This window comes from Aquarana catesbeiana, linkage group LG03 (genome assembly GCF_042186555.1).
Source record: "Aquarana catesbeiana isolate 2022-GZ linkage group LG03, ASM4218655v1, whole genome shotgun sequence".
In the NCBI taxonomy this organism is placed as follows: domain Eukaryota; kingdom Metazoa; phylum Chordata; class Amphibia; order Anura; family Ranidae; genus Aquarana; species Aquarana catesbeiana.
This window is the reverse complement of record NC_133326.1, coordinates 139,843,882-139,863,892: the sequence shown is the minus strand read 5'-3', so window position 1 is coordinate 139,863,892 and position 20,011 is coordinate 139,843,882. Positions and strand designations below refer to the sequence as shown.

Below are 20,011 nucleotides of genomic sequence, written 5' to 3'. Positions count from 1 at the left end.
CCAGACCGTTGTTCCTAATTTTTACAGACAGTCTACTGACTGGAATGGTACCAGCTGATTGGAGAAAAGCCAATGTAGCACCAATATTTAAAAAGGGCCCAAAATACATCCCTGGGAATTACAGACCAGTTAACCTAACATCAATAGTATGTAAACTCTTGGAGGGGATGATAAGGGACTATATACAAGATTTTAGTAATAAGAATGATATCATTAGCAGTAATCAGCATGGATTCATGAAGAATCGTTCTTGCCAAACCAATCTATTAACCTTCTATGAGGAGGTGAGTTGCCATCTAGATAAAGGAAGGCCCGTAGACGTGGTGTATCTGGATTTTGCAAAAGCATTTGACATAGTTCCCCATAAACATTTACTGTACAAAATAAGGTCCGTTGGCATGGACCATAGGGTGAGTACATGGATTGAAAACTGGCTACAAGGGCAAGTTCAGAGGGTGGTGATAAATGGGGAGTACTCAGAATGGTCAGGGGTGGGTAGTGGGGTTCCCCAGGGTTCTGTGCTGGGACCAATCCTATTTAATTTGTTTATAAACAACCTGGAGGATGGGATAAACAGTTCAATCTCTGTATTTGCAGACGATACTAAGTTAAGCAGGGCAATAACTTCTCCGCAGGATGTGGAAACCTTGCAAAAAGACCTGAACAAATTAATGGGGTGGGCGACTATATGGCAATTGAGGTTCAATGTAGAAAAATGTAAAATAATGCATTTGGGTGGCAAAAATATGAATGCAATTTATACACAGGGGGGAGAACCTCTGGGGGAATCTAGGATGGAAAAGGACCTGGGGGTCCTAGTAGATGATAGGCTCAGCAATAGCATGCAATGCCAAGCTGCGGCTAATAAAGCAAACAGAATATTGGCATGCATTAAAAGGGGGATCAACGCAAGAGATAAAACGGTAATTCTCCCGCTCTACAAGACTCTGGTCCGGCCGCACCTGGAGTATACTGTCCAGTTCTGGGCACCAGTCCTCAGGAAGGATGTACTGGAAATGGAGCGAGTACAAAGAAGGGCAACAAAGCTAATAAAGGGTCTGGAGGATCTTAGTTATGAGGAAAGGTTGCGAGCACCGAACTTATTCTCTCTGGAGAAGAGACGCTTGAGAGGGGATATGATTTCAATTTACAAATACTGTACTGGTGACCCCACAATAGGGATAAAACTTTTTCGCAGAAGAGAGTTTAACAAAACTCGTAGCCACTCATTACAATTAGAAGAAAAGAGGTTTAACCTTAAACTACGTAGAGGGTTCTTTACTGTAAGAGCAGCAAGGATGTGGAATTCCCTTCCACAGGCGGTGGTCTCAGCGGGGAGCATCGATAGTTTCAAGAAACTATTAGATAATCACCTGAATGACCGCAACATACAGGGATATACAATGTAATACTGACACATAATCACACACATAGGTTGGACTTGATGGACTTGTGTCTTTTTTCAACCTCACCTACTATGTAACTATGGATTCAGATAGGGGGCATTGTGGAGTGCATAGAGTATCTGCGGATTCCAGATCATCTTTATCAAACCTGTGATGTATTTCAGTTATCTTGCAAACCTGGCCTGTTAGTGGGTCCCGAGGACAGGAGTTGAAAACTGGATTCCAGAAAGTAAATGCTACGTGAATCACCCACGTTTACTCAGGATGGCCGTGGATATAAATGTTAGGGGAAGCGTCTTTCAAAGTGATTTCTCAATAAAATAAAGCATAAAGACATGGCTGGATGGGCGAGTTTACTTTAAATATTAAAAATGAATAAATTGTATTTTTAGTTTGTGGTGATCAGATACAGTTTAGTTTGACCAGCTGCTTTGACCAGCTATACAGCCACCCTCTCTCGTTTTTTTACATTTCCTGCGGATTTTCTTTTCATCTTGTAGTCCTATAGTTAGAACAATGAATGTACAAACAAAGCTGTATTTACCACAATAAGCCAGTGACTATTACCCCACCTTAAAATCTACAAAACAGGTTTTCCTGATTTTGTTACCTCTTCTGACTGAATATTGGCTTAATTCACTATGGTAACTGCTGGGACAAGAAGGTGCAGGGGATGTTGAAAGGACTTAGAAAGTTCATTACAGTTTAATCATTGTGAAGCCATCTCTCCTGATTGTACAACTGAAATGTAGGTCTACATATACAGTAATACCTTGGATTGCGAGTAACGCGGTATACGAGCGTTTTTGAAGACGAGCAACATTTTTTTTTAAATCTTGACTTGGATATGCGAGCGCTGACTTGATATACAAGCAGTACAATCCATGTAGTAAAGCTGCTGGTGTATGCAGTACTGCATGTGGCCAGAGGTCCGGGGGCGCTGGTGGCTCCCAGAGCTTCGTGGAGAACTCGGAGACGCTCGGAGACACTTCCAGCTGGGTGTGGCGGGCGTAACGTGCATCAGAGTACCCGAAAGTGTCAGTTCCCGAGTGTCTCCTAGTTCTCCAGGAAGCGCTGGGAGCCATCAGTGCCCTGCACCTCTGGCCACATACAGTACTGCATACAACAGCAGCGTTTGTGGAACAATTCATCTGAGTTTCCATTATTTCTTCGGGGGAAGAAATATATACGAGTGCTTTGGATTACAAGCATGCTTCTGGAACAAATTATGCTCGCAATCCAAGGTATTACTATAATGCCAACATGCATGCTGCTTCCAGTTGCACATACAGTTGTGCTCATAAGTTTACATACCCCGGCAGAATTTATGATTTCTTGGCCTTTTTTCAGAGAATATGAATGATAACACAAACATTTCTTTCACTCATGGTTAGTGTTTGGCTGAAACCATTTATTATCAATCAACTGTGTTTACTCTTTTTAAATCATAATGGCAACAGAAACTACCCAAATGACCCTGATCAAAAGTTTACATACCCTGGTGATTTTGGCCTGATAACATGCACACAAGTTGACACAAAGGAGTTTGAATGGCTATTAAAAGGTAACCATCCTCACCTGTGATCTGGTTGCTTGAAATTAGTGTGTGTGTGTGTGTATAAAAGGTCAATGAGTTTCTGGACTCCTGACAGACCCTTGCATCTTTCATCCAGTGCTGCACTGACGTTTCTGGATTCTGAGTCATGGGGAAAGCAAAAGAATTGTCAAAAGATCTGCAGGAAAAGGTAGTTGAACTGCATAAACAGGAAAGGGATAAAAAAAAAAAAAGGAATTGAGAATGCCAATCAGCAGTGTTCAAACTCTAATCAAGAAGTGGAAAATGAGGGGTTCTGTTGAAACCAAACCACAGTCAGGTAGACCAACTAAAATTTCAGCCACAGCTGCCAGGAAAATTGTTCGGGGAGCAAAGAAAAACCCACAATTAACTTCAGGAGAAATACAGAACTCTCTGAAAACATGTGGTGTGGCTGTTTCAAGATGCACAATAAGGAGGCACTTGAAGAAAGATGGGCTGCATGGTCGAGTTGCCAGAAGAAAGCCATTGCTATGCAAATGCCACAAAGTATCCCGCTTACAATACGCCACACAGCACAGAGACAAGCCTCCAACCTTCTGGCACAAAGTAATTTGGAGTGATGAGACCAAAATTGGGATTTTTGGCCACAACCATAAACACTACATTTGGAGAGGAGTCAACAAGGCCTATGAAGAAAGGTACAGAGGTGGATCGCTGATGTTCTGGGGATGTGTGAGCTACAAAGGCACAGGAAATTTGGTCAAAATTGTTGGGAAGATGAATGCAGTATGTTATCAAAAAACACTGGAGGAACATTTGCATTTAGCAGCCAGGAAGCTGCACATGGGATGTACTTGGACATTCCAACAGGACAATGATCCAAAACACAAGGCCAAGTCGACCTGTCATTGGCTACAGCAGAATAAAGTGAAGGTTCTGGAGTGGCCATCTCAGTCTCCTGACCTCGATATCATTGAGCCACTCTGGGGAGATCTCAAACACGCAGTTCATGCAAGACAGCCCAAGAATTTACAGGAACTGGAGGCTTTTTACCAAGAGGAATGGGCAGCTTTACCATCTGAGAAGATAAGGAGCCTCATCCACAAATACTACAAAAGACTTCAAGCTGTCAATGATGTTAAAGGGGGCAATACTTGGTATTAAGAACTAGGGTATGTAAACTTTTGATCAGGGTAATTTGGGTAGTTTCTGTTGCAATTATATTTTAAAAAGAGTAACACAGTTGATTGATAATAAATGGTTTCAGCCAAACACTAACCATGAGTGAAAGAAAAGTTTTTGTGTTATCATTCATATTCTCTGAAAAATGTCCAAGAAATCAAATTCTGCCAGGGTATGTAAACTTATAAGCACAACTGTACTTCCAATTTTACTAAAATAAAGAAAAGAGGCAGAGCTGTAAAGAAGTCATTGTTTGGGTGTTCAATGTGATGTCTGAATGCAGCCCTGGGTACAGTGGAAGAAGAGAGATCTGTGGCTTAAAATCTAAATATTTAGTAAATTACATATACATTATTACGTGTTATAGTACTAGTATTTATGGTGTAGGGAGTGGTTGAACTAATCTTAAACCCAACGATGACATTGATTGAGCCAGTATGTGATTTTCTTTGTGTCTGTAAGGTTGTGGAATAATGTATACATAAATCCAATGTGGCCCAGCGTTCTGCTGTTATTGCGCAGTAAGCTGGATGCATGAAGAATAAAACAATCTTGATTTAAACAGACAGCCTGTTTTATTTCCAGGCCACCCAGACAGCTGACAGCATCCCATAATACATGACAGTAACAGTTCATCTCATCTCTTACAGAGTGCTGTGATAAGCCAGACACAAAAAGTTCACCAAAGAGACAAGGCTCCTTCCTGCTTCCTATCGAGCAGCTTCACATAAATGAGCCGAATTTCAAGATTGTCTTATTAAAATTATGCTAAAGAGTTGTATATTAGTACTGCTGGAACCTTGAAAAAGGGGGTACACCCCAAAAGCTTGTCCTGAAATCTGGATGTTCATGCATGCAAATAATTAAAAAAAAAATAGAGTACTCCATTGTTTGTGACATGTAAAGCACTCACCGAACATTCAAGGCAAAGGGCCCTCAGCAAGAATAGAAAATGTAATTTCTTACGTAAAAAGATAAAGGAGAGTAATATTATCGTTATTACATTAAATAACTACAGCTTCTTAAAAGCAGCTGTGTATAGTGAACAATGGCGGGGTGAATCACCAGATGGCTTTTTAAGCGCTCGTTCAAATGTGCGGCCAAGGGGCGCCCCAGAACAAGGACATGCAGCAGCCACGGGCAGTACCGCTATCAAACGCAACCCATTTCAGTTAATGGGGTTAATGAACTGATCCCATGGAGTCAGAGTGCAAAGGCTAGAGCACATGTGTCAAACACAAGGCTCGTGCGCTAAATCCAGCCTGCCAGGCCATTTCATGTGTCCCTCGCACCAAGAGGGGGGTGGGGATGTGGACAGCCTGTGAAAGAGCTGAATCCTGCACACTGTGCATAGCACACCCCTAAACCCTGCACTCTGTATGTAGCTCACTCATCAATACTGCACTCTGTACACAGCACACCTCTGAACGCTGCATGTATGCAGGGCCAGTGCTAGACTAATTTGCATCCTAGGCAAGACCACCTACTTGCACCCCCCCAAAAAAAAAAAAAATATTAAAGGCTGCAAATACAGCCTGTACAAAGATGTGTTCTCACCTCCTTGCCAGACTGACTGGGGAGCTGGGAGGAAGTGATGTTGTGCGCAGCAACTCATTGGCTGAAGTTTGCAGGAGACGGCTTTTCACCTCTAGCCAACATCATCCGAACCTGCAGTGGTACGCAGCACGCCAGCGCAGTGTGTGGTGAACAGGGCATCCATCAGAAATTTTGCCCCCCCCGGGTTTCTCCCTTACATCAGAGTTTACCCCTTTTATTAGGGTTCCAAAAGTCCGCCCCCCCCCCTTATACATCAGGGTACCAAGAGTCACCTCTCCTTAAATCAAGGACCCCAGAGTTTACCCTTACAGAGTCCCCCTTTTATTAGGATCCCCAAAGTCACCCCCCCTTACGTCAGGGTCGCCAGAGCCCCCCTTACATCAAGGTCCCCAGAGCCCCCCTTATGTCAGAGTCCCTAAAATGACCTTGCATCAGGGTCCCTAGAGCCCATTCCCTTTCAGCAGGGTCCCCAAAGTTAGAAAGGAAGAGCAGTGGGATAAGGAGAGTGAAGTGGTTTAAGAGAATAGTTGGGGTAGTGGAAGGGGGGGGCGGAGTATTGTGAAGACCCCAGCCTACATCCGGATCCATTCCTTTTCATTGCATCAGTCGGCTACAGGACAGGTGGAAGCTGGAAGCCTGGGCACTAGGACTGGATAAGTTCTTAGCAACCAAACCCTGATGCTGAGAACAGCAGACAGCGGTGGATGCGGTCAGCCTCCATACATTCAGGGACAGTTCTGATTGCTGGGGGGGGGGTTTGGACCCAACAGCAACTGGCCATGGCTGCGCCCTAGGCAGCAGTGCGCCCTAGGTGGCTGCCTAGTTCGCCTAGTGGTAGCACTGTCCCTGTATGTATGTAGCGCAATCGTGAACTCTACACAGGGCACTCTGTACATTTTACCTTCACCCCCACATGCAACAGAGGTTTTGAAACACCTTACAGTGAAAAGACCAACCACTCTTGGGAGTTCAAACTTCAACAACTGAGGAGATCCATCTGCCAACTGTCTACAACCGGAATGTACACAGCGGACAGGGTTAGAACTAGAAGTTCCGCACAAGCTGGAATCTGGTTAGCTTTCATTTGAGCTGCTAGACTTATGGTGCCTCCTTGATGGTTGATGTATGTCACTGCTATGGCATTGTCCAACTGAATCCGAGTCAAGAGACCTTGCAAGTCAAGAGGTCCAGCATTGGAGGAACAATCAAAGCACTCTGAGCTCCAGGATATTAATTGAGAAAACAATCTTCCTCGGATGACCAAGACAAGCTGTCATCCATTGTGGGAACCTTCCAAACCAGTGGAAGGAAGGACTTTCCTGACTTCAGAGCTGGACTCCTTTCCCACCATGCCAGGCAAGCCTGGTTGTGTCAGTGATGCCAATGAGAGAGAGAGGGGGTGGGGCGGGCAGCGGCTCCATGTTTGAATAGACACAGGGAGCTGCAGGTCGGCTTAGGTGCCCCCATAGCAAGCTGCTTGTTGTGTGGGGAACTCAACAGGAGGGAGGGGCCAGGAGCACTGAAGAGGGACCCGAGAAGGAGGATTTGGGCTGCTCTGTGCAAAGCCACTGCACAGAGAAGGTAAGTATAACATGACGCTGATCCTTCTGAGCTCTGCATCATCAACAGGTGAGTCACTGCAGCTTCTGTGTCCACCCCTCCCCTCCTCCCACCCATTCACAGAAGCCTTGGTATTATGTGGACACAACAACAGCACTGAAAGCTGAAAATTAGCCTGGGCAGGAAGGGGGTGAAAGTGGCCATTATTGAAGTGGTTAATATCAGACAATGACCGTGGAAGAAATGGGGGAAAATGAGGATAATTCCCTACGAGGAGCGAACGCCTGGAACTGCGCAGCTCTCACTTGTGCCGTCTTGTGCTCACTTGTGCTCAACATACTAGCTATCTGAGGGTGTGGAAAAGCAGTCTAATTGAATGTTTTCAAACTCAAGAAAACCACTGTGTGTTCAAAGCATCATATATACTGCTATTGCTTAACTGTTGGATAACATACAATTTGTCAATGTGCTCCTTTACTTGGCCCTTGCAGTGGAATCTATTAAATACTTGGCATAGACATAAGGACGGAGTGCATAAGGGTGGAAGCAGAACTGTTGAACAGAAGGAAAGCAGACACAAAAGAAAGGGAAAAGCAGGGAATGAGACACTGCAGAGCAGGAAGAGAGGAGATATTTTTCAGATCTGCTATAAAGAAGGGAAATGAGAGCCATATCCCTGTCTGATTCAGTAGGCTATAGTAAATACTAGATGCTTGAAGCACATCCCCTATCTTCCTAATCAGAGATTCACATTTCTCCAGGCGTAACCCACGTCACCACAGCCACAGCTGTGCGCTCCCGATTTCCAGAATGATTTTCCACTAGTAATACCCAGGCCAATCCTGATTAAAGTTGCTGTTTGAATATCAATTCCACATAGGAAAAGAAACGTTAGCTAATAACTGCACATTACATTTAATAGGTGTTAATATGTTTAACATCTGGACGTGCATGGTTTTTAGATTTTGTTTTACTTTTAATTTATTGGTTACTATAGTCCCTTTATATTTTTTCAAATAACTTAACAAAATGGTATTTATATCTAAACCGACCACATGACACAATCCTAGTTTCACTTAAAGCTGAATTCTGGGAAAAGAAAAAATGTTTAAGACATTTGCTGTGAAAAAGATCAATGACCTCTAATGATGGATGTGCCGTGTGTGCAGGGCCATCTTATTGCATGGGCACCTCTGGGCAGTGCCCATGTGTATGGGGGCCCCATCATAATCTTGCATAAAAATCATACTTGCCAACTGTCCCGGATTTGCCGGGACAGTCCCCCGTTATACAAAGCTGTCCCAGGATGGCCGTGTCCAGGGCAGCATCCTGGAATCTGTACTGTGCCCTCCTGATCCTGGTAATGTGCCCTCCTGATCCCCCCCCCTGTACTGTGCACTTCTGCCCCCCCCCCCCCTGTATTATGTCCTTGTTTGGATTAGTCTTTGATTTAACGTTTTTATCACTGCACTGTAATGGTGGGAACTATGCCCATTGGATAACCTGGATTTTTTACTGTCTATGCATTGGGAATGCAGTCAAATTGCATCCAACTGCATCTGGTGTGAATAGCTTGCAACTTTTATAGAAAAATTAGTAGCTATGCTCAGGAACTCAGCAGCTTGATAAAGAGCTATTTAGTGGGCGTTGTGATCATTTTTTAGTTCTTTGCAAGAACTCCAGCACATCCAAGAGGGCAGGAAATGATCACAGGATCACATGAAAGTCCTGGGATTTTAAGTAAAAGTAAACAAATTAAATGATTTTAAGGATGCAGATCAGTAGTGAAGTCCAGGAACACCCACATAACTTCACCGGCTTTTAACATCTCTGTACATTATAATTAGCACACACCCTTAATCCCACTACATTCACAGGTCTGCTTCCCCCTCTCCTGTTTATTTATTCTTTCTGGTAGTAAATTCTTTTGTATTTGTTCTCAGGTAATTGAGTTTCATTCTTTGAACCGCCATCAGGAAACTATGCAGACAATTCCTAGCTGGCCCTACAGGGCATATAATATCACCTAGGCACTGAGGAGATCCCTGAGCCCTTCACCCCAGACTGCAAAACATTGAAGTTCTTTCATGTCTGCTTACAGAGAAAATTGATTACTGTCTGATACTTTTTTTATTTGCACTAACATACAATTTTTCAGGACAAGCTTTCGGGGTATGTCCCCTTCTTCAAGGTCCAAGCAGTACTGATTCACAAATTTTTAATTAAATTTAATTAAAAATTTTTAATTTTTAAAAAAGTATCACGGACAGTACTCAATTTTCTCTGTCACAATTGCACTAATACGGCTACAATCAAATCAAGTATGTCTATAATACCCATAATACCCATCTGCAGATAATGGTGTCCACATTACCTGTCCTAACCCTTTTGTTTATCTCTATAGCATGCAATGAGGTCCCTTGTGCCTGTGTCATTGTCAGCTGGCTGATCGAAGGGTCATAGGTCCCTATGGGGTGTGTCACACTGTGGTGACAGTGACAGATGAACCAAGATTTGGTCCCTTCTGTAGCTAAATCACCGAATCAATCTTTGTTAAAGATCTGAAAACATCATTTTAAAAATTATATTTGGTTTGCTAACCATCTACCGTAATTTAATTGTAAGACTATATTAGGGTAGCTGACAATGACTTTAATCCAATCTGCCCTATTCAGCAAACCGTGCTTACATGTTGCATTACCTGGGCCCTTTCTCAGCAATCATTGTCATAGAGTGGGCCAGTGTATGTGCTTTTCAATGGAAATGTCACTGTTTATCATGGGCAACACTTCAAGTTTATCTTCTTCCATGTTTTAGAAGTCAGCCCCAATAGGAGAACTATGCACTAAATATGCATATTATTTTTTTTTGTGCTTCTTATGGAAATTATAATGTACAAAATGGGAGATTTTTACTAGATTTCCCACGTTCTTCAGTTTTGAACTTTGTCCCAAAGGTGGCAGAAATGACTATTCATAGGCAATGGGGTGCTGTTGTGATAGGAGATGGCTAGGTTATCTGGGTGCATGTTTTACTGGAGGTTGAATGAATTGGAAACATCCAGTTGAAAAATTCCAACTCAGCAAGGTTAATGCTATTTAACTGCAGTCTGCTCACATAATTTGTAATAAAAACATCTTTGCCATTCTGAAGCTTCCCTCCAACCACTTTGCATATTATTTTATATATATACTGTGATTCTGTATTTGCCAAATATGCTGCAGAAATCTCCCTCCACTGAGTCTGGCTGCAGTCATTTTAACGGTGGGCAGCTGAAGCTGCTGCCTGTTCACTTCCTGGGTTTACACAGAGGCACACCTCCAGCTCTCCAGCTCACATTGGCCCTCTTATGACTCATCCCCCACCCTTCCTGGCAAACTCTCACGATAGTGAGAGCTGCGCATGTCATCATACGCCTAGGCTTTTTACCAGACAAGAAACAGGAAGTGAGCTATATAAGGCATTTACTGGCAGAAAAAAAAATGTTTTACTATCCAAAATTAAAACAACAAGGCCAGAAGATTTAATAGATGGAAAGATGAAAAAAAATGACTGAAGTTCCGCTTTAAAGTGGATCTTCACCCATTCCAATGACTTGACTGCTCACCCCCCCCCCACTGCACATTTATAGAGTCCTTTTTTTTTTTTTTAATTTAATTTCAGTGTGCCCAGACGAATGACATCAGTGCCCCTGGAGCCCCCTGGGATATGTGCCGTGACTCTCCAGCAACAATAATTGGAGATTTCGATGAGTTGGCTGTTTTCACAGAACACCAGCAACATATTAACTACGGTACACAATATAATGAGTGGACATTGTTAGTCCGCTAGTAACCAACAAGGAGGCCGCCTCCAAGGCATTTTTTTACTCCTTCGCCATGTTCTGTCAAAACAGCCAACTCCTCGTGTACCGTAGTGTATGCGCTGCCGGTGTTCTGTGAAAACAGCCAACTTGTCGAAATCTCCAATTATTCCTGCTTGAGAGTCACCAGAAGTGACGTGGTTGGAGATTTTAGCGGGTTGGAGTTTTCAGCAGAACTCCGGCACAGCCTCCCGATGACATCACAGATGAAAATGGTGCCCGCGGTTGCAGAGAAGAGGACCTCCGAAGGACAATTCTGGATCCTCTGTGTGGGTGAGTTTTTGAAGTGTGGCCAACTAAGCATCAGGTAAGTGAGGGGAAAAAAATCCTACTTAAGGCTTGGTCCACACCTATGCGTGTGTGGCAATCGCAGCATTTCCCGCACCTGAAACCACACACAGTGAAAACCCGCCGGTGTGTGAAAAACCATTCATTTGTATGTAAAATCACAGTGTTTGTGTGGGTGCAGGAACCGCAGGGAAATTGCATGGCACCTTTTTCTGAGGGAAACGCAGGCACGGCAGCCCATTGAAATGAAAGGTCTGCCATGCCCGCAAACACACCCCGCAGAAACTTTATAGTGTGTACATATGTTCAATGGGTCATTCAGAGTCCCTGCACACTGGGCTTTAAAAAAAAAAAAAAAACAGCACTTCTACAGGAGGGTTGCATTTTTTTTCTCCTGCCTGTAGAAGCAGCTTGATGTTAACCTACAGATCTGTGCACATTTGGGCATTTAGAGGCATATTTTAAGAGGAGAGTTTAGAAGCAGAAGAAAACCAAATCACAAGTGTATTTTTTACAGAGAGTTTCCTGCCAGAAAAAATGCTAAATGCCCCGAAACGCAGCATTTAGGTGCATTCAGCGTCTTCAAGTGTACATTGATTATAGTAAAAAATGAACAGAGCAGAATGTTTGTGGAAAAACGCTTATAAAAGCAAATGCTCATAAACTCTTCTAAAGTCTTGTTCAATACGAGCTTCTATGAGCATTTTACTGCCGCTTTTTCTGCCAGAGGTTTTGGCATTTTTTTCTGCTCCTAGCGTGCATGGACCCGCAGAGTGATGCAGTTTGTTCCATTCTCTCTAGCTCCTTTAGCGATGTTCCAAATGAAAGAAAATGCACTAAAGCAAGCTAGAAATAAAATGCTTCACATGTACAGTGACTGCATTCAGAAGGGAAGAAAAGAAAAAAAATTGAACACACCATACTGCAGCTGAAATTCACAATCGTTCCCGAATGGCTCCTGTATGTATCTACAAGAATAGACATAGAATTGCAGACAGACAGACACAAGAGTTGATTTACTAAAGACAGATACACTGTTCATTTCCACTCTGCAAGGGAATTTTTCCCCAGAACTTATTAAATGAGGTGAAACTTCACTTTGCAAAGAATACTCAAATCACATACAATGAAAAAAAAAAAAAAAAAAACAGCATTGTTGCTTGCTAATGATTGGATTCACTAAGCTTTGTTGTAAATTCCCTTGCAGAACGCTACTGCATTTGCAAAGTGATGATTAGATTTCCTTTAGTAGATCAACCCCAATGACTTGAGATGGTAATGGCTTTGAAGGAACATTTCTATGATCTTTCTTTAAACAATCGAATCTGTCACATCTCCTAATGCTCAAGCATGCATGTTAAAGTGGAGTTCCACTCCTAAAATTATTTTTCATTATTCAGCTGCATTAAAAACAATTAACATTTAGAAACAATTTTTTTTTTTTACTCACCTTTTCATGACTGTTGCCAGGGGGTCCCTCGTAATCTGCCTCTTCCTCTCCCTGGCGTCTGACGTCATTTCCTTCGGTGCCCGTGCTCGCTAGTGCTCCTGGGAGATGCTTGTCATCATTTCCCAGGAGTCACTGGGCAGCGCTGAGGGCTTTGTTGCCATCACAACGGGGGCGGGCACTTCCGACGGCGCCGCCCGTTGTGATGGCAACGTCAGAAGTGTGCGGCACATGCGCGAGAACGGGTGGTGCATGCTGCACCAGAGCCCGGAAGATAGTGCTTGTGGGCTTCACATGCCCACAAGCACTATGGAAACTTCCAGTAAAACAGGAATATAAGATATATTCCTATATCAAATTGGCAATCGAGCGCCGATTAATCTCACAAACATGAGTGTACTAAATAAACCTAAAAATAAATAAATAAATAAATAAATGTTTAAGCAGTGAGAACTCTGCTTTAATGTATTTGGAAGATTCATTTATATATGGTGCAGCGCTTGTGAAAATAAAGTCCACAGGATAATAATTCCAAACAGACGGGGTCCAATACACTTCACAGGTTGGTTGACAGAAGGTGACAAAAAAAAAAAAGCGAGGAAACCACCATCGGCACCCGATCACACAGCCGCTTACCCTCACTAGTGGACCCCCATTACAATGGGCACTTAGACGTTTGGATTACACAAGGAACCCTTCACTCTCCAGATCCGAAACCAGGGATAGCAGGCAGATATGCTGATTTTGCTATTGCTGCATATCTGCCTGCTATCCCTGGTTTCGGATCGGTGGAGCGTGAAGGGTTCCTTGTGTAATCCAAACGTCTAAGTGGCCATTGTAATGGGGGTCCACTAGTGCGGGTAAGCGGCTGTGTGATCGGATGCCGGTGGTGGTTTCCTCACTTTTTTTATGTCACCTTCTGTCAACCAACCTGTAAAGTGTATTGGACTCTGTTTGGAATTATTATCCTGTGGACTTTATTTGCACAAGCGCTGCACCATATATAAATATTTCTTTATTATTTTTTCTGCAATATTGTGCTGGCTGCTGTAAATTTAGATAACTTTGGTTTGTTAGATTAAGCACAGCAGTTATTTATCCCTTTAATGTATTTGGAAGAGCACAGTAGGAAAGCAGACAGACACTGCACAACCTGACCCTATTATGTGGAAATACCCGAATAAAAAAAAAAAATCCCGTCCAATTGATTGTTCTATTAGAATGAGGAGCTGGAGATGTCTGTAGTGAGCTCCTATTGTGGACTACATAACTACACCTACCTGCAGCTTCAGCTTTATTGCCATCATCGAGTCTGACGGAGCACAAGTAGTCCAGGTAGACCTGGTCACATCCTGGATAAAGGACGTGCACCTCAGGATGCACAGTGTAGAGAAATTGAGCACACAGGTCTATCCATTGGGGTTTACTTTACGGAAGGTTAAATGATATGTTTGTATGTGAATTAGACCCGGTTCACACTAGTGCAACTGCGATTTCATCCAATTTCCAATGCAATTATGTAGTGCAACTGAAGTATGACTTGCAGTTTGGATGAATTTTTGTTACATTTTTGACGTGATTTCCATACTACTGCGATTCCTGGAGAAGGGGGAAAATGCACCGGAATCGCATCAAAAAAAAGATACATGTAAAGATACTATGTAAAGCGGAATTCCACCCAAAAGTGGAACTTCTGCTTATCAGTCTCCTCCCGTCCTCCAGTGCCACATTTGGCACCTTTCGGAGGGGGGAGTGGGTACCCGTTTTCTGACAGGTACCTTGTCTTCACCTTCATCGGACCTCACCGTGGCAAGGTACATCAGAAGTCCTGCCCCCTCCTCCTTCCCCTGCTGCCGGGCCAGTAAGAGAGCACAGCACACTTCGCGCATGCGCAGTTGGGACCTGGCCGTGTGCTGGGTTCCTTTACTGGCAATGGCGGCGGCAGCACCTGACAGCCAATTGAAACATCGGCTGCGGTGCCGACATCGCTGGATTCCAGGACAGTTAGGTGTCCTAATATTAAAAATCAGCAGCTACAGTATGTGTAGCTGCTGACTTAATTTTTGGAGAGGGAGGTCCGAACACTGCTTTAACTCTATTGGGCACAGAATTACAACAAAATAGCACAGTTGCAAGTTGCATTGCATTGATGTGAACAGGCACTATTGAAATGAATGCAACTACTATTGTCATGTCATTCTATGCGACCCAAGTTGCACCTGAAATCAAACCAGCATGAACCAGGCCTTAGTGCCAAACTACTTTGTGAGTTCTCAATTCAACACATAAAAACACCAGAAAAAGAAACAAAAAGAAAAAGTTTAAATATTCCTATCACAACACATAAATGTGTAAATACTAAAACAAACATAAAACTATGATTATAAACTATAAATCAAATGCTAAAATATACACTGCACTATAATCATATCTAAATGGAGCAAAACCAAAAGACTGAAAAATCCAAACTATCCAAAAATCAGGGCAACAGTGCACTCCAGGCAAATATCCACCACCGTCCCCTCGAGGATAAGGACCTTTTCATGGGACGGACTCCATTGAGTTCAGCAGGGAATCTGTCCGCCAATCCCCTGCTGATCAGAGCAAAGCGGGCAGATGAGAGGTCCATGTCTGGTCAGTTTATGCAGCGTGGCCACGGATTAAGCCCACTGTGCTCTATGGACCGGTGGGTATAAACGGACAGTGGAGACTGCCCACTAATCCGATCCGCCTAGATGGAGGGGGATGGATGCCCTTCTGTTTGTTTTTTAGTGGACCGGAACAAATGGGAGGCGGGTGAAAACGGACACGAGTCCATTTACACCCACCGGTCTAGGGATGAATGGAGGTTCTGATCAGGTCCGTCTGAAAAACCGACAGGCAGACCTGATCGGACCCTTTGTGTGAAAGAGACCTTGACTCTCAATGCAAAGGTCAAAGCACACATCTTTATTGTAATATTAGCTAAATAGTAATTAAATGTGGCACAAACCAAGCAGGCAGAGCAACTAAAAGAGAGATCGCCATGCAGTCTTCCATCAGTCTTGTGATGCAACACAAAGAAATGGTAAGGCACAGAATGTGACCCGGAACAGGAAGTTGCCTGTATATTTAGTGAATAGGAATAAGCTAGGCGAATGAACACATGGACAGGGGAACTGATCAGCCACGACACAAGCTACAAACTGCAGCCACAATATGTGAGCCCATCAATGCAAGGTAAGGCAAGCAATAACTACACTAATACCCAGTTAAAGTGGTTCTGAATCCTCAAGGTTTTTGTTTTTTTTACCTTAATGCAGGGGTCTCCAAACTTTCTAAATAAAGGCCTGGTTTACTATCCTTTAGACTTTAGGGGGGCCGGACTGTGGAATTGTGCCCAATCATTGGTGTCATTGGGCCCCATTATTGGGGTCATTGGGAGGAATTAGCGTCATTAGTGTTAGTAAATAAAATTAGCACCTTTAAAGGGCCAGATAAAAGCAAGCAAAGGGCCGCATCTGACCCCAGGACTGCAGTTTGGAGACCATTGCCTTAATGCATTCTCTGCATTAAGGTAAAAATCCCTTCTGTGTCAGACTTCCCCCCCCTCACTGCCCACTTTTTTTTTGCTGCAGCTCTCCTGGCTTTGTCCCTTCTCCCTGGGCAGATCAATAGCAGCCGAAGCCATTGCCTCACACTTCTGTCATTCAACTCCAGTGCCAACGGAGCGGGGGGGGGGGGGGGGGGGGGGCAAGTCCCGCTGTCTGTGTCAATGGATGCAGCAGCGGGTCTTGGGAGAGAGCTTGCACAAGTGCCCCCATGGGAATCGGCCTCCGATTCGAGGCACCAGGAAGAGGAGCCAGGAGTGCTGGCGGGGTACCTGAGAAGAGGAGGATCTATTGCACAGTGCAGGTAAGTATGGACATGTTTGTCATTTTAAATTATTTAAAAAAAAAAAACCCTTACAATCACTTTAAATCAACCAAAACATTTCAAAGTGTACAATGCCTTTAAGGATTCTGATTTGGGTTACAAATACAGAACTGCTAGCATTAAACAGAATAAAAACAGGTAAATACAGGTCTCTATTGTGAAGTATGGGTGAAATGAAGGATCACTGTGACAGATCAGTTCACACGAGATCTCATTAATTTATTAGCATCTTGCATGCAGCTGATGATCGGATACTATTATGTGGCCCTGTATCAAATAGACCACATTTTTTCCAGCTAGTAGAATGTCCAGATGTCTCCCTCAAGCTCAGCAATAAATTCTGAAGTCAAACCCCTAATATATGAACTGCTGCATACAAAATGATGTTGAATATTTAGATGGATTTGTGTCCTTTTTCTATCTATGTAGCAAACATCCAAGATATATTCCTGGTAATGACAAAGGTAATGTAATAATCTACGACGCAGGTTACAGAGGTAAACAAGCATCTGCAGAATTGTCAGTGACGCAAGCGCTGCAAGCATGAGGGATTGTGGGTAATTTGTCACTACCTGAGCAGAATACCAATAAGAGAGCTTTTGCGTGTGAATGTTAACCGCTACAAGGTAAGAGAACAGCTTTCCTGCCATTAGGAGATCTTTTAATATCCCCCACTGCGACAAACGTTCCGAACGAACAGATTTTATTTGAAGTATCTGCAGTCTATGGACAAGAAACTATAATTAGTTACAGAAGAGCTATTTTTCCAGGAGGTCATGCAAGGTTGACCCATCATGAAAAAAAAAAAAAAAAAGATAGAAAACGCTAGGAGTCTGTTTGACTTTGCTCTAAGATAAACAGCCCTCCTACACTGAACATACATGGGGCAAAGGCACAAATCAATTCATTTTGTATGAGCGTATGGTCTATTTAATGCATAGCCATACAGAAGGCAGAAACCCTTTCCACATACATCTGTCTAGACTTGAGTTGTGCAGAGGTGAAGGGCCAGCATCCCCCATCGCCAGATCCTCTGTATACACCTGCAGAGGTTGTGTTTATATAAAGTGCACATTTTGTAGCCTCCCCCACTCATACCACGCAATGCACAGCCTCCCCCACCTCCATTCACACACTGCGCACAAAACCATCTGTGTGTGTAAAGCAAGCAGGTTGTGTAAATACAGGAAGGATTTCCTAGTAGGCACGTTGCCCAGGGGGACACTGGAGTTCTTGGCCAACTAGCCATCATCGGACGTGGTCTAAAATAAATAAATAAAAACGTTATTTTTGATCCTTTTGCTGCTGGGAGTTTATGTCATATGTAACGTGCTTGTAAAATGGTCTACAGTCTATATACAAAAGTTGGTTTACTGCCAAATCTGAACAGCAAACTAGTGATATTTTTCTTTTAACCTGAAACAGAACCATAGTTAAAAAAAAAAACAAAAAAAAACAAAAACAAAAAAAACACTACATTACAAAAGAAAAACCCACAAAAGACAGCAGAAGACATTAAAGTGGTTGTAAACCTTAGACATGAAATATGAAGAAAGCATATCACTCTATAGTGTGTACTTGTCTCAATCCAGAGCACTATGGCCAGCCATACATGGAGCAAATGTCTTTTCTGTAACCATGGGTTGCAGGTAAAAAAAAAAAAAAAAATATGTTTGATTCCCCCATCAACACAGTCAGGGGTAATGCAGGAATCCCTCCTGCTGGGCCATTGTCTGTTCCCAGCAGGGGGTGGGGGGAGCAGTCCACGCTGGGAGAAGACAGTGATTTTATGATAGTGTCAACAGCAGCCGCTATCGATAAATCGTAGGTAAAACATGGCATGCTGGTTGTACCCAAGTGTTGATCAATTGATCAACTAGGTACATTCAGCCTGCCCATACAGGGTTCAAATCTCAGCCGATTCACCGTGTATGGCCTGCCTAAGTGTCATTTCTGTCTGCTGCTTCTTTCCTCTGCTCCCAGCACAAATCACTGCTGACAAGTTTTCCTGACACCAAGAGAAAAAAAAGGTGACAGGGGAGGGAGCTATAGCTGATTGACAGCCTCAGCTCTGTTCCTGTGTGAAGGGGGGTGTGTCCCTCCCCTCCAAATCAGCTCAGAGCTCTCCTCACTGAGCTCTGCAGACTTCAGATCTCCACCCCCTTTTTTCTGACAGCTCAGATAAGCTTTATAAATTGTTAACTTTGAACAGATGTAGAGAAGAGAAGGCTGCATATAAACAGGTACAATGTATGTAGGAGGATTTGTTTCATCTCTGTGTATCACCTGAGGCCAGTCACTTCACTGGGTATGTGTAAGGTTTTACAATCACTTTAAAAGCTCCTTTCCACAAGACTATTCCGATCAGGTCCGCCTGCCAGTTTTTCAGGTGGACCTGATTGGACAGTCCATTCACCCCTATGGACCATGTCCTTTTACACCCACCTACCTCTGATCTGATCCAGTACCGTAAAAACAAACAGAAAGAAATCCATCCTCTACTGTCTAGGCAGACTGGACCAGAGGGCAGTTGGGTGTAAACGAGCAGCGGAGTCTGTTTACACCCAGCCCCCCATAGAGCAGAGTGGATCTGTTCGTGTCCACTCTGCAGAAACTGAGCGGGCACGGAGCTTGCATCCGCTAGCTCTGCTCTGATCAGCGGACAGCTCCCCTGTTGAACAAAATGGTACCCGTCCCGCATGAAAGGGGTCTAAAAGGGGTCTAAAAAAAAAAAAAAAAAAAAAATGAAAAGCAAAAATGTACATTCATTATTTTATTGCATCTGAGCCAGCAAAGCATTGCAACTGTGATCAGTGGACTGCAAGTGCAATGCTTTGGCTCCTGCAGACTCTCTACAGCTTAGGTCCATACCGAGGTACAGACTTTCAGCTATGAAGCTGGAAGAAGGATCAATGAACTACAAATGTGGTGAAGTCACTGCCAAAGTCGTTTTTCTTTCAGTTTCCTGTGAATGAATTATGCGACTTTGTGGGTGGAGCCACACGCAGCCTAGCCGAGTCCAGATCTCACAGAAGCCAGGAAGGGATAAGAACCCCCAGATTCTGCAAGTGTGGGGTCTGTATGAGGGTGGGGGGCTGTGGTCTCTGATCACGTTCCATAAATATGGGTGTGACAGGAAACATGGTCATATAGGTGGAGTTGGCTTTTAAACTCACAACAGTCAGTTACATGACAACATACTGGCACACTGGTCACATGACATCTAATGAAGGGAAAGATTAAACAAGAGACACAGA

General features: G+C 43.5%; 2 protein-coding genes across 3 annotated transcripts in view; one reads left to right on the top strand and one right to left on the bottom strand.

Moving 5' to 3' along the window:
• Window positions 1-4,947, top strand: part of POLR1H (RNA polymerase I subunit H) — a 70,481-nt gene extending 65,534 nt beyond the window's left edge. The window contains exon 5 of the mRNA XM_073619314.1: window positions 4,776-4,947. Within this exon, the coding sequence (XP_073475415.1) occupies window positions 4,776-4,785 (10 nt within the window). The 3' untranslated portion in view covers window positions 4,786-4,947. The remainder of the gene's footprint in view (window positions 1-4,775) is intronic.
• PRRT4 (proline rich transmembrane protein 4) overlaps window positions 1-20,011 on the bottom strand; it is an 86,516-nt gene that overhangs the window by 11,582 nt on the left and 54,923 nt on the right. The window lies entirely within an intron of this gene.